Genomic DNA, 15376 nt, shown 5'->3' with positions numbered 1-15376 from the left:
TCGAAAGACTGTGTCATCTGCTTAGAAATACAAGCATATGCTATGGCTCTCTGGTGCTTCCAAAAGATTCATCTTGTTTGTTTGAGCAGTTCATCAGAGTTTAAGGTAAACTGCTAGTCCACACAGAGAGTCAGAGGGCATGCTAGAAGAGGTGATAGGAGTGCTTGAAAAATGTGTTTGGAAAGAAATAATGTAATTATAATCATAATAATCAAATCAAATAATTATTTTTGTATAAAAAAAATATTTTTTATATCTACTGCTGCAAAAGGGAAATACCAGACAGATCGAAAGAAACAGATGCTTCTTACTGATATGCTAAAGAAGTGCAAGATAATGCAACAATGTGGTTTATTACCTCATTTTGTTATCTCATGTGATCTGTACGCTAGCAATGCATACCAAGAAACCGTTATAAAGTATGGTCTTCATAAACTTTTACCAAACATAACAGTTTCCAAAACTGTCAAAGCACCTAAATGTGTCAGTTTCAATCAGCAAATTGACTTCAAATGTACCTCTGGTCTTGTTGAGATGTTTGTTGGCCAAGCAGTCTGTGGTAAAGATTAATTTTGTATATAGTCTCTGGTTGGTTGATTCATTGTTTTGTTAGAGTAACTGGATCCAAAGTAAGATGAAGCAGATTAAAGCTTTCACAGGCATCAATGGAGCATTTCCATTTTCATGGCTTCTTTTAGGCAAAACTGGCTGGATCAGCATCACACGACAGCTGTTGTTCACTTCCGAAAGTGAGATTTCAACCTCACTGGGTGAAATGTGCAGCAAATCATCCCGCACCTTTTAACATATGGAGAGAGAGAAATATTTAACAAATATCCAGATGTGCTCTGATCATACTTGAGTGAAATACTTTTAATATACAAACTATAAGAATGTGTAATACTCACAGAATTTCAGTACACAGGTCCTTAATGTGAATTAAATGAATGTTGATTTTTAAAAATTGTGTTTTGAAATTACATGTATAAATATATTTTAGAACTAAAAGGAAAAAATAGGCCACCAGAAGACACGGTGGGCTGTATGGGATTGTAAAATAAAATAAAATAAATAAATAAACACTTAAAACCTATCAACAGAATTTTGTCTGACAGTGGTCATATAAAAGAACTGCTGCAATAAGTGCAAAAAAATTACCTTTGCTAATGCTATCTTTTGTAGTCTACAGAGCATATTAATTACTAACCTAAACTCAGTGAAGACAGAGTGTAACCACAAATCACTGACCTGCCTGTTTACACAGTGCAAGAAGGAAGGCTGTCTACTCAGCATGCATGGAAATAAAGTACAATTAAATTACGTATTTCCCCCGTTTGCTCAGAATTACTCACTGCTGCACGGTACTGCCTAATCTGTCTCGCCAGTCAGCACACTGCCAGTGTCCTCTTTGCTCACTATATTTTTGGGTGTGTAGTGTGTGAACAGTGCCAAACACATGAGAGTATGCAGCCCCGATGTAATAGAAACATTCTCTCTGGTCTGTTTGGTTTAATAAGATCAGAGAGATTTGAGACGTAAGGTAGTGGTGCTTTTTGAACTGGATGGTTCAATAACAGACTGTCATTTCAAAGAAGAGGGATAGATGAGGGTGGGAAATAGTGGCTGTAACATTATGAGATAGATTAATGGAGATCACTGAGAGCAGGACAAAAGGCGGTAGGAGTTTTTAAAGAAGATAAAAAAAAGGAACTGGAAGGAATTTCCATTTGGCCGTAAAGATCACCATTGTAGTATAAGAAAGGAATGAGCTGAGGAATAAAATGTAAGAATATGTGTGAGAAAGTTTAGACAATAATCTAGCTATGCAAATTAAGTGCATGTTGATTATGTTATGTTTACGAATGTCAATTGCAGTATTTATTCTGCCTCTAAAGATTTATACACATCTTAACTGACCTGTAATAATAAAACCTTCATATTCATCCGGAAGAAGGAGGTGGGAACCGGCGGACAATCAAACAAAGACTTTAATAACAAAATAAACACAAAACAGCGCATCAGCCCCTCACGGACGACTGATGCGCACAAATAAAAACCAAAACATAAAATAAAGCCCAGGCCTGGTCCTCTCTCGTCCTTCACTGTCGTCGCTCCAGTTTTATATCTTTCCATCTCCTCCGTGGGCCTCGAGACCGGTGGTGGGTCGCAGGTGTCGCTCATTTCCCAATCACTCCACCGGCCTCGCTCGTTCCCACTTCCCTCGGCCCCGCCCCACTCGTCACATACCCCCATCGCCCCTCGCAGGCCGGGGGGTACTCCCGAGACTGCACTCTACTCCAACCCCCCCACCCCCCTTCACGGATGGAAGGAGGAGCGACAGAGACGAGAGAGGGGAGAGAGGAAAAAAAAAATTCTGGTTACCAGACGCACTGCTGCTCGGCCCTCCACCAGCTGGGTGATCTCCTCCACGGTGCCTGGCGGTGGCACTGGACGGCCCTCGGCGGACGGCACGACACTCCTCTGCCGCCCGGTGGATGGCGACGGCTCCTCCGGTTTTGGGCAGCCGGCAGGAGTCCCCCGTTCCCGGCTCCTCCCCCTTCAGGCGGACGGCAGCAGGCTCCGGCTCCCTAGCGAATTGCGCCGACTCCTCCGCTCCCTCACGGATGGCAGCCGCCCCTCCACATCACGGGCGGCCGGCAGCGAGCTCGCCCGTCCCCGGCAACTCACTCCAGCCCACCGCCTCGAGCGTCCATGGCTGCACACTCCTCGCCAGCTCGATGGCACCGCGGATTCACCACAGCGGCGAGGGATCTTCAGCAGCACGTCCCTCCTTCTCCCGGGCTTCTGCACCACTTTAATAATAAAACCTTCATATTCATCCGGAAGAAGGAGGTGGGAACCGGCGGACAATCAAACAAAGACTTTAATAACAAAATAAACACAAAACAGCGCATCAGCCCCTCACGGACGACTGATGCGCACAAATAAAAACCAAAACATAAAATAAAGCCCAGGCCTGGTCCTCTCTCATCCTTCACTGTCGTCGCTCCAGTTTTATATCCTTCCATCTCCTCTGTGGGACTCGAGACCGGTGGTGGGTCGCAGGTGTCGCTCATTTCCCAATCACTCCACCGGCCTCGCTCGTTCCCACATCCCTCGGCCCCGCCCCACTCGTCATATTACCTAATTAAACTAGGAACGGAACACAAGAATTTATTCCCTGACCTTCTCAACTTTTCGGAACACTCTGAGGAAGTTCAGTCTTAGCACTCCAGCCAGCTCTTCCTCAGTCCAGTTCCTTGATATCAGCTCCTCAATTAGTGCTGGATATTTGGAGACGTCCTCCAGGCCTTTAGGGAATCTGTAATAATACAGGCACGCATAAACACAGAGACATACAGATAAGTGCCACTAGCATAATCTGCATTCTTTTCTTTGTGATTCTTGGGGATATGAATGTTTAGGAATGGATTTCAATATTGTAAAATGTTTTAACTGGTGCTGAGAGTACTACAATGATATTGGTAGCTAAAAAAACATTTTTTGGTTTAAATTCTGCAGAGATCTACTCATGTTTACTGCAGAATTACACAAGCATGGATTCCATGGAGGTACGTTAGGCTAAGAAGGTTGCGTAAACTAAATTCAGTAACGTCAGATGTATTTGAGATCTTTACTTGCCCTTGTGCCCCATCATAGTCTGCTCCAATCCCAATGCTTTCCGCTCCAATCACCCGCTTTATATGATCAAAATGATCTATAAAAACATACGTTTCAAATGAAAACCTAAAAATTAAATAAAAAAATAAAGAAATATTGTCTTACCAGCCACAATAGACACATTTGCGTTATATGAACATGCTACAAAACTGCTGTAGAAGTTCACCATGATAAGCCCACCATTTTCTTTCTAGAGAGAAAGCAAATTTTGCTATTTTCAAAATATCATAGTGTTAAGTGACATTTTTCTGTTACTGTGTTTTCAGTAAAACTGGCATTTTGGAGATTTTTGGAGAATTTTTAGCTATGTCAAATGTAGCAAAACAAATGGAGGTCTCACCAGCATCATCAGCAGGTTGTCAGGTACGTTGCGAACATTGCTACAGATAGCATAGGCTGAGGAGTGGCTGAAAATAACTGGAGCAGCAGAATGTTTCAGCACAGCTCTGGCTGTCTCCCATGAGCTATGGGACAGATCAACCAGCATTCCCAACCTGTTCATCTCATTCACCACTGCCTGGGGAAAGACATGATGAAGCAATTCAATTCATTAATTACCGTATTTTCTGGACTATAAGTTGCACTTTTTTTCATAGTTTGGCTGGTCCTGCGACTTATAGTCAGGTGCGACTTATTTATCGAAGTTAATTTGACATGAACCAAGAGAAATGAACTAACAGAAAACATTACCGTCTCCAGCCACGAGAGGGCGCTCTATGCTGCCAGAGATGCTGCTCTGTGCTTCTGTAGTCTACACTGAAAACATAGAGTGCCCTCTCGCGGCTGGAGACGGTAATGTTTTCTCTTGGTTCTAAATAAATGCGACTTATAGTCCAGTGCGACTTATATATGTTTTTTTCCTCATCATGACATATTTTTGGACTGATGCGACTTATACTCAGGTGCGACTTATCTTCCGAAAAATACGGTACTCATGTAAAGCAGTTAGATTTGATCCATTCAGTTCAATTCTACAAATCAAGGAAGGCAGGGTAAATTTGTAGAACTTTACCCATTTGGAGTTTTACTGTGCATTCTCTAATGTAAATAAAAAATAATCAGCGCCAATGTGAATTCCACCACAAAACTGGTTCTGATAATACAGTCGTGATGTAATGAAGTAAATTCATCATAATCATGATTTTTTTTTTCATTGAGTACTTTAAGATTTTGAATGTACTTGATTCATATAACATAATAGGTTCACTGTGTGCAATATTGTAATAATATGTTATGATAGACGTCTTTTATATGTCATTTGCCAGCAATTTTAACACATACACTCAGAAAAAAAATGTATTCAGTGGTAATGATGAACTACTGTGCAAACAGGATATACAAATCAACATCTTCAATATTTTAGTAACTCCAGGATCAAGGCATTTTTTAAGCAGAAAGAAAACTTAAAACTTTGAAAGTCTTTGAACCTTATTTTTTTTTTTTTTATTATTTTTTTTTTTTTAAGTCTTTCAGCATTTTTTGTCTCTAGTCTTTGGGTTCAAAACGGGGACACAAGACAGGGTTTTCCAAATATAGAAGAGAATGAAAGAGGCCTTTAATACCAGGTCAAATTTCCCACTAAATACAAATGTTACTTTGGTTCAACAATCTTGCATTAAACTTAATCTTATATGATCTGTTTTACGTTGTTTTATCGACTATTGATTCATCAAGAAAAACGTACCTTGCCAAAATCTGTCAGGCTGTTATTCTTCCGCTGGTAATTTGGGTAAAAACTAGATGAGCTCTCAGCCCTAAACATAACATTATAGGAGAAAGTTTAATAATGTAACTACATGAAATGGACAAATAAAAATTCAGGGACAGTATGTCTAAGTAAGCAGTATAAGTTGTGTTTGCACTCCTCTCTCAATTCAGTATTAAAACTTGTTTGTACACATTATTATCATAAGCTTATGTTGTACATGTATGATGAGTATTTACCATGGGGTGTTGCAGGTATGTGTGAGGGCCATGGATCTTACTCCAAGCTGGTAGAACATGCGTAGTGCTGGTAAACTACTGTCGATGGAGTGGCCTCCCTCGATACTGATTAGACATGCGATTTTTGTACTGTTCCTCATTCCTTAAACACACATAAACAATTATTTTTTACATACATACATACATATATATAGTTGCCATAGTCTTAGTTCTTTCTACATTATATTACACAACATCTATTCCTAGTACTACCCTTATTTCACAAAGAACACTTCTATAAACCGCTGTTCATAAGTTTGGGGTCAGTAAGGTTTTTTTTTTTTTTTTAAGAAATGTATACTTTCGTCATGCATTAAATTGAACAAAAGTAATAGTTTCTAGTAAACATCTATTGATTTAAAACAATTTCTGATAAACACTGTTATCTTAAACTTTCTATTCATCGAAGAATCCTGAAAACAATATAATAGTTTCCACAAATATATTAAGCAACACAACTGTTTTCAATATCGATAAGACATGCTACATTTTCTTACATTTTATGTAACATGACAAACAGTATATGGGTGGGGGGGTAATATACAGTATATGGGTGGGGAAGTCGTGGCCTAGTGGTTAGAGAGTTTGACTCCTAACCCTAGGGTTGTGGGTTTGAATCTCGGGCTGACAATACCACGAATTAGGTGCCCTTGAGCAAGGCATTGAACCCCAAACTGCTCCCTGTGCACTGCAGCATAAATGGCTGCCCACTGCTCCGGGTGTGTGTTCACTGCTCTGTGTGTGTGCACTTCGGATGGGTTAAATGCAGAGCACAAATTCTGAGTATGGGTCACCATACTTGGTTGTATGTCACTTCACTTATTTATACATATATATATTAAAATGGAAAACAGTTGTTTAAATTATAATAATATTTAATAATGTTACTGTTTTACTTAATTTGATCAAATAAATGCAGCCTTGGTGAGTATAAAGAGACTTAAAAAAAAAACATTAAAATATCAACCCTAAGCTTTTTTTTTTTTTATGTGAAATGCAATATGTCAAATGCAATCTAGATGTTTTACAGTGTTACATACGGATGAGTGAGGATATCCTCAGGCAGATAGCTGTGAAACTGCTTAATGGTCTCTTCTCCTTTCACTTATACAAGTGTAGGCAAGAACCTTGTTCATTTGGAATTTACTGGAGATAATTTATAACATCCTCTCTAGATACGGACTTCTGAAAAAACTTTCATGTCATTAAGGTTTCTATGATCAAACTATCCCTGGAGAGGCTAAAAGTTCTATCATCAATTACTTACCCTCATGAGATTATAAACCTGCATGACATTCTTTCTTCGGTGGAACATAAAAATAGATATTCTGAAGAATGTTGGCAGCCAAACAGTTTTGGTGACCATTGACTTGCATTGTGTAGAGAAAGAAAAACATTTCTCCAAATACCTTTTTATCTTTCACAGAAGGAATAAAGTCACGATAAATTATGAGTTTTAATTTTTGTGTGAATTGATGAATTGATGAAAAGATGACAGGGTAAAGCCTCTGTTCAACTGGACTGGCAGGAGCCCCAGAGGCTTTTCATTTTTTCATTGAGTATGCTCTAAAATATGGAGAAATAAAATGAATACATGTTTGGACTAAAAGTAATACGTCACTGGAAGACAAAACTGTAATGAATATTATAGTTTTATACCTGCAGCAGAACTCCCTCAACTCAAACTCAGTTGATTTTGAGATGACATAACCTATAAACGTCAATATTACAACAAAAGTCTCTCTATATTAGCCTACTATTTTAATTTTCTAAACTGTTCAACATAAAGTTGAAAACTTCTTTTCAGAAAGAGAAGTTACTTTAGGTCAGGTGGAGGTTGGGGTGCAATAGTACCTTCAGCTGTGGTGACCAGTTCCATCTCTGGGTTTTCAGTACACATACGACGAATTACATCAATCTGTTCCAAGGTCAGTCTGACTGCATCTTTGTCCTGAGCCGTGCACAACACGTACGCTGCAAAAACCTGACAAATCAAGGATTTATTTATCTCATATCAAGAACAAAATTATCAAAACAGCAAACTGGCCACTTACTTGTAGTCCAAAAATGTAGATTGTAAATGTATAAGAATGACAATTTTGTGGAAAAATTAACAGTTTCAGTGAAATTCAGTGACTGATTTCTTAGTGAGAAATTATAAGAAGAAGAGAGTAGAGTTTAAGATAAGGGTTAAAGATTATATATTGCTCATGGAAATGCTAAATATTAGAAGCTGTGTGTGAATTTGGGGCAGAACAACCTTGTTCGTCAGGCCCAGCACAATAAAGCCTACAGTATACACAAATATAGGTTTGTGATATAAAATTTACGAATGACACTAAATAGCAAAAGGCTGTACAGGATAGTTAAAGATACAGATTATAAATAAGATCAGCTGACAGAAATTACCTGTCCTCCAACATGACCAGCAGTCAGGCGTCTAATATCTGTAGCCACATTAGAAATGTTGTGTAAACTGAAATTGTTCAATTGGTTTTTAAAGTGCATCCTCAGACGTAGTGCCAGGTCATTGTGTCTGAGTAAAGAGAAAGAGAAGCAGTCTGAAATCAAAGGATGTAAATTGTGCAGTGTAGAGCTTTACTGATTATAATAGAAACTCATTCTATGTGCATGAAGGCTAGAGCACCATCACTCATTTCAGAACAGTGTTTTGATTCTGGAATTGGGCCTTCCTGTAATTGCCAAAGAATTCGTTATAAATAAATAAAAAGATTAAATGCTGAGTTTTAAATTACTTCATATGTTGTAAATTTAATCATTGTAATTATTAACACAAAAAGAATAGGCCTGAGTTAGGTAGCCTACATTATTCTTTCACCTGACAACCGTCTGTCTCGCAGATATTCACCTCAGAGAAGAAAGTATAACGACCAAAGATTTTTGCTGAATAACAGATAGATTACATTTTCAGTTTGTTTCTCACCAAACCCTATCGTATGCCTTCAGAACACTTGGAATATGAGACGAGTTGTATGGGATTATTTTATTACAGGACTCACTGCTCTTAAATGGACAAGTGCAAGGTTGTTTTTTTTTTTTTTTGAGATCTGTGATCCAAATGCGGCTTTAGAACAACATCAGGTTGACTAAATATTTTTTTAATTTAGCTATAGGCCCTTTTACCCCACAGACAACTTGTGAATAAGTAAAAATTAATTAAAATAAAATTAACTATGAGAGAGAGGGACAGGAGAATAAGGGTTACAAAAGTAGAAGAACATAATGTGTTGGGGCCCCATACCGGGAATTTGCTCAGAGCCCCCCCAAAATCCCCAAGTCTGGCCCAGGTCACAGTATAGGCCTAGTATAAACCAGTTATGTTTAAAGCACAGATTAAAAATACACATGAATGATGTGTGAATGAATGAAAGTGATACGCAAGTCATACCCATCAATTAGTGGATATTTTGTCATTATATCCAATGTTGTACTGCTTTTGGATATTACTCCATGTAGAAGCGAGAGAAGGTTGCATATGAACCACCATTTCCATGCACCTCTGATGCTTTCTTCTTTATATATTAACATCCTATAGAGCTGGAAAAAAAAATTACAATTAAAAAAAAACAGATCTGAAATAATTGTAATCAGAGGCAAAACTGTTTAAAAACACCTTGAATTTATAAACCAAGCTTAATCACATTAGATTTCAATATGAACTATAAAGAAATGAAGGAATCAAGAAATATTTCATATACATATTTATGACAATCAGAAAATTTCAGTTAGTTAGTGACTAGTTGTTTTTAAATGCGAGAAATGGCTGAAAGGAAAGACCCGGCTTCAAAAGTGCCCTTTATTTGTTTCCATTAGTTGAAACATTTGTTTCATATGTTATGAAAACATATACAGTAGTAACTTTCAGATTGTGATCATAGGCGTAGCCCATTCCCCCGGATCATTTAAATTTAATAAACTGCATAAAATGACTCATTCAAAACTTTACCAACTTTCTGGCAACAGGATATTGTCAGCAAACCCACAAGCCACATAGTCTACACTTCAGTGATAACATCTGTTGCTAAAAACGTCGATGGGGTATTGTTCATGTTTTACTAACATCAATGGAACATACAGCTTAAAAACATTCTTTTTTATGTGTCAAACAAATGCATCTCTCTTTATGTGTTGTGTGAACGCCTCACTAGACACCGTATTCAAATAACTATATATTATTTTCCTGGAATTAAGATGTTCATCATTACTGTCTGTAATAGTTACGTGTGTGTCTTTGAAAATAAACACCAGGAGGTAAAAAGGAGTGAACAGTAAAGTCTTAGAAATCCAGATCTCCCTCTCCTCTTTGTCAATTAGTAGCCTATCAAGCCTGAAATGTCCATCTTTAAAATACACAGTGGCTAGTATATTACAAATGCAATTATTACTCACCGCGTCGGGAGGATTGCTTTAAAATACTCATGGACGTGAAGAGATGTTTCTGCTGTGTGGAGTAATCCGTTTTTTTCTCTGCTTACCCATGTGTTTTTCTATACCGTATGTTTCAGTTTATAACTCTTGGTGGTTTGCCCCTCGGAGAAGTGTCGCCCCCTTCCGCATGTTCTTCGTAGGCACATAAACACTAACGTGAATGAACTGTGATTGGAAGCACATGTGAAAAACGTTAGCCTTTGGTAAAAACAAATGTTCTGTCTGAAATTGTCACAGGCTATAACATGTTAGATAAGATAATTGGTTACATTTACATATTTTGTAAAAAAAAAATAATAATAATAAATAAAAATAAATAAATAAATAAAAAGTAATGTTCTCAGAAAACACACAATGTATGATATTATGAGTCAGTAGTTAAAAAAAAAGTTGGACTTATTTAAAGCTTAAGTATAGCCTATGCTAGAAGTTCTTTTTTGAATGTATTTTTCCCTCTCTATTTAACAGCATTAACTTAATATTAAAGACATCTTCCCTTAGGTAGATTAAATGTTTTCCTGATATCGCTGGATGTTGGGCTCGTGATCAGTAAGTTCTTTCTATTCTATAATCCATTTACAATGTAGAACTTTGTTTTTCTACGTTGCAAAGTTTTGGGAATACGTCTGCATATTTATGTGGGGTTCGCTCTTGAAGTAGCAGTGATTGATAGTGAAACAACAATAGACGGGACAAAATATGTGAAAATGTACTATGCACCCTCAGTGATTGTTTCTTGAACCTGGTTGATACGCTTTTATTGCAAACTAAATACAAAAACAACAAAATGCAAATGCACTAAATACAATTATTGAATAAATGCATATTTACGAGTTAATTAGCCTACTTAACTAAAATAAGTAGGGCATTAATAAAATAACTAGAGAAGGCTGACTATAATCAGCTTGCTTCTATTTAGTGAGATAAGCCTAGGCTCCTCACCTGAATTAGAAAAAAACTTCTAGTCTTTAATGATGCGACAACATTTGAGCATGCACGCGATATCTGAGCCAGAGCAGAGCCAATTCATAAAAGAACCATGTGTATTTAAAAGCACATCCAGTTTTGTGTAAGTGATGAGATCCACTTGCGAGTGGAGAGATTCATGCGCGAGGATGAATATATATATATATATATATATATATATATATATATATATATATATATATATATATATATATATATATATATATATATATATAATATATATATATATATATATATACAGTACAGACCAAAAGTTTGGAAACATTACTAAACATTTTAATGTTTTTGAAAGAAGTTTCTTCAGCTCATCAAGCTTAATATTGTGATATATTATTACAATTTAAAATAATTGTTTTTAAATTTATTATACTTTAAATTATAATTTATTTCTGTGATGCAAAGCTGAATTTTTAGGATCATGATCCTTTAGAAATTATTCTAATATGATGATTCATTATCAAAGTTGGATACAGTTCTGCTGCTTAATATTTTTTCAGAACATGTGATACTTTTTTAGGATACTTTGATGAATAAAAAGTAAAAAAAAAAAAAAAAAAAAAAAAAGAAGCTATGTTTTTAAAATATAAATATTTTGTAATAACAATATACACTACTGGTCAGTAATTTGGGGTCAGTAATTTTTTTCTTTCTTTCTTTTTTTTTAATAAAATCAATACTTTTATTCAGCAAGGATGTGTTAAATTGATAAAAAGTGATAGTAAAGAAAATATATTATTAGAATAAATATTATTTGAAATTTTTTTTTTTTTTTTTAATAAATGCAGTTCTTTTTAACCTTTTATTCATCAAATATATTAGACAGCAGAACTGTTTCCAATGCTCATAATAAATCAGAATATTAGAATGATTTCTAAATGATCATGTGATAGACTGGATGTTACATGTGACACTGAAGGCTGGAGTAATGATGCTGAAAATTCAGCTTTGCATCACAGGAATAAATTATTTTCCTATTAGTATATTCAAATAGAAAACTATTATTTTAAGTTGTAATAATATTTTACAATATTACTGTTTTTTTCTGTATTTTTGATCAAATAAATGCAGGCTTGATGAGCAGAAGAAACTTCTTTCAAAAACATTAAAAATAGTAATGTTTCCAAACTTTTGGTCTGTACTGTATATACAGTATATACATTCCCCATCAGGCTGGCTTGCAAATGCTTGTATGCTGATGGTGGAATTCACTTTTACAACACTTGCCAAAGAACTCCATGGCTCAAATATACACTTACCAGTAGGCAATACATTTATATATTTGTTAAAAACAACTGTATATAGTACTTGTTTTCACATGCATACAGGCTTAAGGTACACACATACAATCAGGTTCACATGCATACAGAGAGTGTGCATACCATGGGAAAACCCCAGCAGGCTACATACAGTGAGACCCCCAGAGGACACAAACAAACATATCAGCAGAAACAACATGCACATATGGCTGCTCGGAGTCTTGGTGGAGGATAACAAGCACTATGAAACACAAACACACAATATCTTAGATTACAATGAATACATACTGTAACACTAAGAAGGTAATTGCAAAATAATACAGATGCACAACAAAATGCAGTTTTATGACCTTTTTAACCTCATTGTTGCTGTCCGGTGACCGCACTTACATAAAGAATGATACTGATTTGAAATCATAATCTTCTCTAATACTTAAACTAAAATGACAATTATTTTAATAAACACACTAGGGATTCAAGGACTCTATTATTATTTATAATGTTAACCCTGAAATTGATATGAACTCGGGTGGTCACATGGTAGGTCATCTGGTAGGTTTCTCTCTCTGAGTATTAGGTATCTGGACAGTAACTGAAAATATGTTTACTCACATGCCCAAAACGATCTTTGCAGAGCTGGGCTATCAACTGGAGAAAGTGACCTGATGACCTGAAGAGATGAACAAAGTAATGTAGGCCAATACTAGCAGTATTATTGTACATTTGCTCTAATCATAGCAAACCCCTAAAACAAAAACACACATTTTGAAGAATAGGCAGGACCATGTTTATTGTAAAAAAAAAAAAAAAAAAAAAAAAAAAGGAATGAACTGTGAAAGTCATATAATGATCAGAATCAGAATTCCCTTTTTTTTCGCCAGGTGTGCCCAAACACATGAGGAATTTGTCCTGGTACACACATACATACAGAAAAAAACATTTAAATAGTAAGCCTTAACAATTAATAATAATTATAATAATAATAATAATGTGTATGAATCTGGAACAGTAGATTTATGTACAGATTTGTACATTGTTTACTCTATATGCAGCTGTATAAATAAAGAGATATGTATATGTATTTACATAATACTTGAGAAAGAGCCAATAATTAAAGATTGAAAATGAATTACAGAAATGATTACAGAACACAGGTAATGATTTATGTGTTAACTGTTTAAGCTGGAGATGGCATAGGGGAAAAACTGTTTTTATGTCTAGATGTTCTAGTGCACAGAGATCTGTAGCGTCTGCCTGAGGGGAGAAGTGCAAACAGGTTGTGTCCAGGGTGAGAGGGGTCTTTGATGATGTTACATGCCCATTTCTTCACTTTGGAGTTGTACAAGTCCTGAAGGTTGGGCAGGTGCACACCAATGATCCGTTCTGCGGTCCTTACCTTTGCAGTCTTCTTAAATCTGATTTGCTGGCTGACCCAAACCAGACCGTTGTAGTAGTGCACAGAATCAACTAAATAACAGCTGAGTAAAACTGTGTCATCTGTGCCTGTGGCAGGTTGAACTTTTTCAGCTGATGAAGGAAGTACAACCTCTGCTGGGCCTTTTTCACAAGGGAGTCCCACTTCAGGTCCTGAGAGATGGTGGGATCCAGGAACCTGAATGACTCTCCAGCAGTAACAGTGCTGTCCATGATGGTGAAAAGGGGGAGAGCAGGGGAGATCCTCCTGAAGTCCACTATCATCTCCACAGTTTTGAGCGTGTTCAGCTCCAGGTTGTTGTGACTGCACCAGACAGCCAGCTGCTCAACCTCTTTTCTGTAAGCATACTCGTCTCCTTCCTGGATGAAGTAGAGTGTCATCTGCAAACTTAAGGAGTTTGACAGAGGGGTAAGTGGAGGTACAGTCATGTAGGCCAGCACCAGTCTCTCAAATGACTTCATGACCACAGATGTTAAAGCAACAAGTCTGTAGTCATTAATTCCTGTGATTTTTGGTTTCTTGGGTACAGGGATGATGGTGGAACATTTGAAGCAGGAGGAGACTACACACAGCTCCAGGGATCTGTTGAAGATCAGTGTGAAGATGGATGAAAGCTGGACAGCACAGGCTTTGAGGCAGGTTGGAGAGACGATCGTCTGGGCCTTTGGTTTTTCTGTACCTTTGACTAGGTTAACAGGACAGTGTTTTCTTCTTACAGCATAGTGGTCTACTTGATCTGTGGAGTCCATGAAGCTATTTCTGCTTATCATGAATTCATGAGCACACTTTTTTTTTCTGGAGACCCATTTTCTGCTCTTCTGCATTTTCCAGAATTTTTTTTCTTTAATTATTTTTTTTCCTTCAAATTTCTGATTTTCTTGTAAACACCACAAAAATTGATTTACAGAATGTACAACCCTCAAGGTATTAACATATGTATTAAAAACACCAATATTGCTTGTAGTCATAGAGGTTCTTCTTGGAGCCAAACACCTGTAAGGTAAAGTGTACACTAATGAATCACACAAATCACAGCGTTAGCAACAGCACGGAGGACTCATTAAAGGTACATATGACCCTTAATTGAATATTGAGTGCATTGATTTTGATTATCATTGATATAATAATCTGTTGTCTGGTAAAATCCTTTATTATTGAATTTGGAGCATATTGGTACTCTTATTCATACCTGAGCTACATCCACACATATTTGTGCACTTTAATTTGTGCTTTCTGCTTTTTCATGCATATGCAGTATCTGAGAATTATACTTTACCATTCAAAAGTTTGTGATCAGTAAAACTTTATTTATTTATTTATTTTTATTGTATTTTTTTGTCAAAATGTTTTTGAAATATTTGAATGGCAGTGAAGTTGGTCTCTTCAAAAATAAATTGTATAAACCACGTGAAATGAAATGTTTACATCATTCACTCAAAAAAAGCATGTTTTAGAGAAATGTTCTAAAAACTGCCACAAGGTGGGACCATCGAGTCAACAATTTGTCTCATCCATGGACTTGTAGAAGATTCCTATGGATTAATTGAAAATTCTCTTATTGCAGTAACCTCTGTTTGGATCATGT

At 36.5% G+C, this 15376-nt stretch overlaps 1 protein-coding gene across 3 annotated transcripts in view; it reads right to left on the bottom strand.

The window, feature by feature from the left end:
* Positions 1-10225, bottom strand: part of LOC132106558 (dipeptidase 2-like) — a 436558-nt gene extending 426333 nt beyond the window's left edge. Inside the window, exons 1-11 of one of the 3 annotated variants that reach the window (XM_059512345.1) lie at positions 10075-10225; positions 9074-9222; positions 8074-8200; positions 7519-7648; positions 5626-5767; positions 5366-5435; positions 4022-4198; positions 3787-3871; positions 3643-3718; positions 3187-3322; positions 142-798 (exon numbers count right to left, since the gene is read on the bottom strand). In XM_059512345.1, the coding sequence (XP_059368328.1) occupies positions 610-798; positions 3187-3322; positions 3643-3718; positions 3787-3871; positions 4022-4198; positions 5366-5435; positions 5626-5767; positions 7519-7648; positions 8074-8200; positions 9074-9213 (1272 nt within the window). In that variant the 5' untranslated portion in view covers positions 9214-9222; positions 10075-10225 and the 3' untranslated portion in view covers positions 142-609. Of the gene's footprint in view, positions 1-141; positions 799-1405; positions 1918-3144; positions 3323-3642; positions 3719-3786; positions 3872-4021; positions 4199-5365; positions 5436-5625; positions 5768-7518; positions 7649-8073; positions 8201-9073; positions 9223-10074 lie in introns of those variants that run through there. The other 2 variants (XM_059512354.1, XM_059512363.1) reach the window with 2 other exon arrangements.
* Positions 10226-15376: the final 5151 nt, after the last annotated feature.

The sequence above is a fragment of the Carassius carassius genome, chromosome 2, assembly GCF_963082965.1.
Source record: "Carassius carassius chromosome 2, fCarCar2.1, whole genome shotgun sequence".
In the NCBI taxonomy this organism is placed as follows: domain Eukaryota; kingdom Metazoa; phylum Chordata; class Actinopteri; order Cypriniformes; family Cyprinidae; genus Carassius; species Carassius carassius.
Note: the sequence above shows the minus strand (reverse complement) of the source record. Positions and strands in the feature narration are given on the sequence as shown.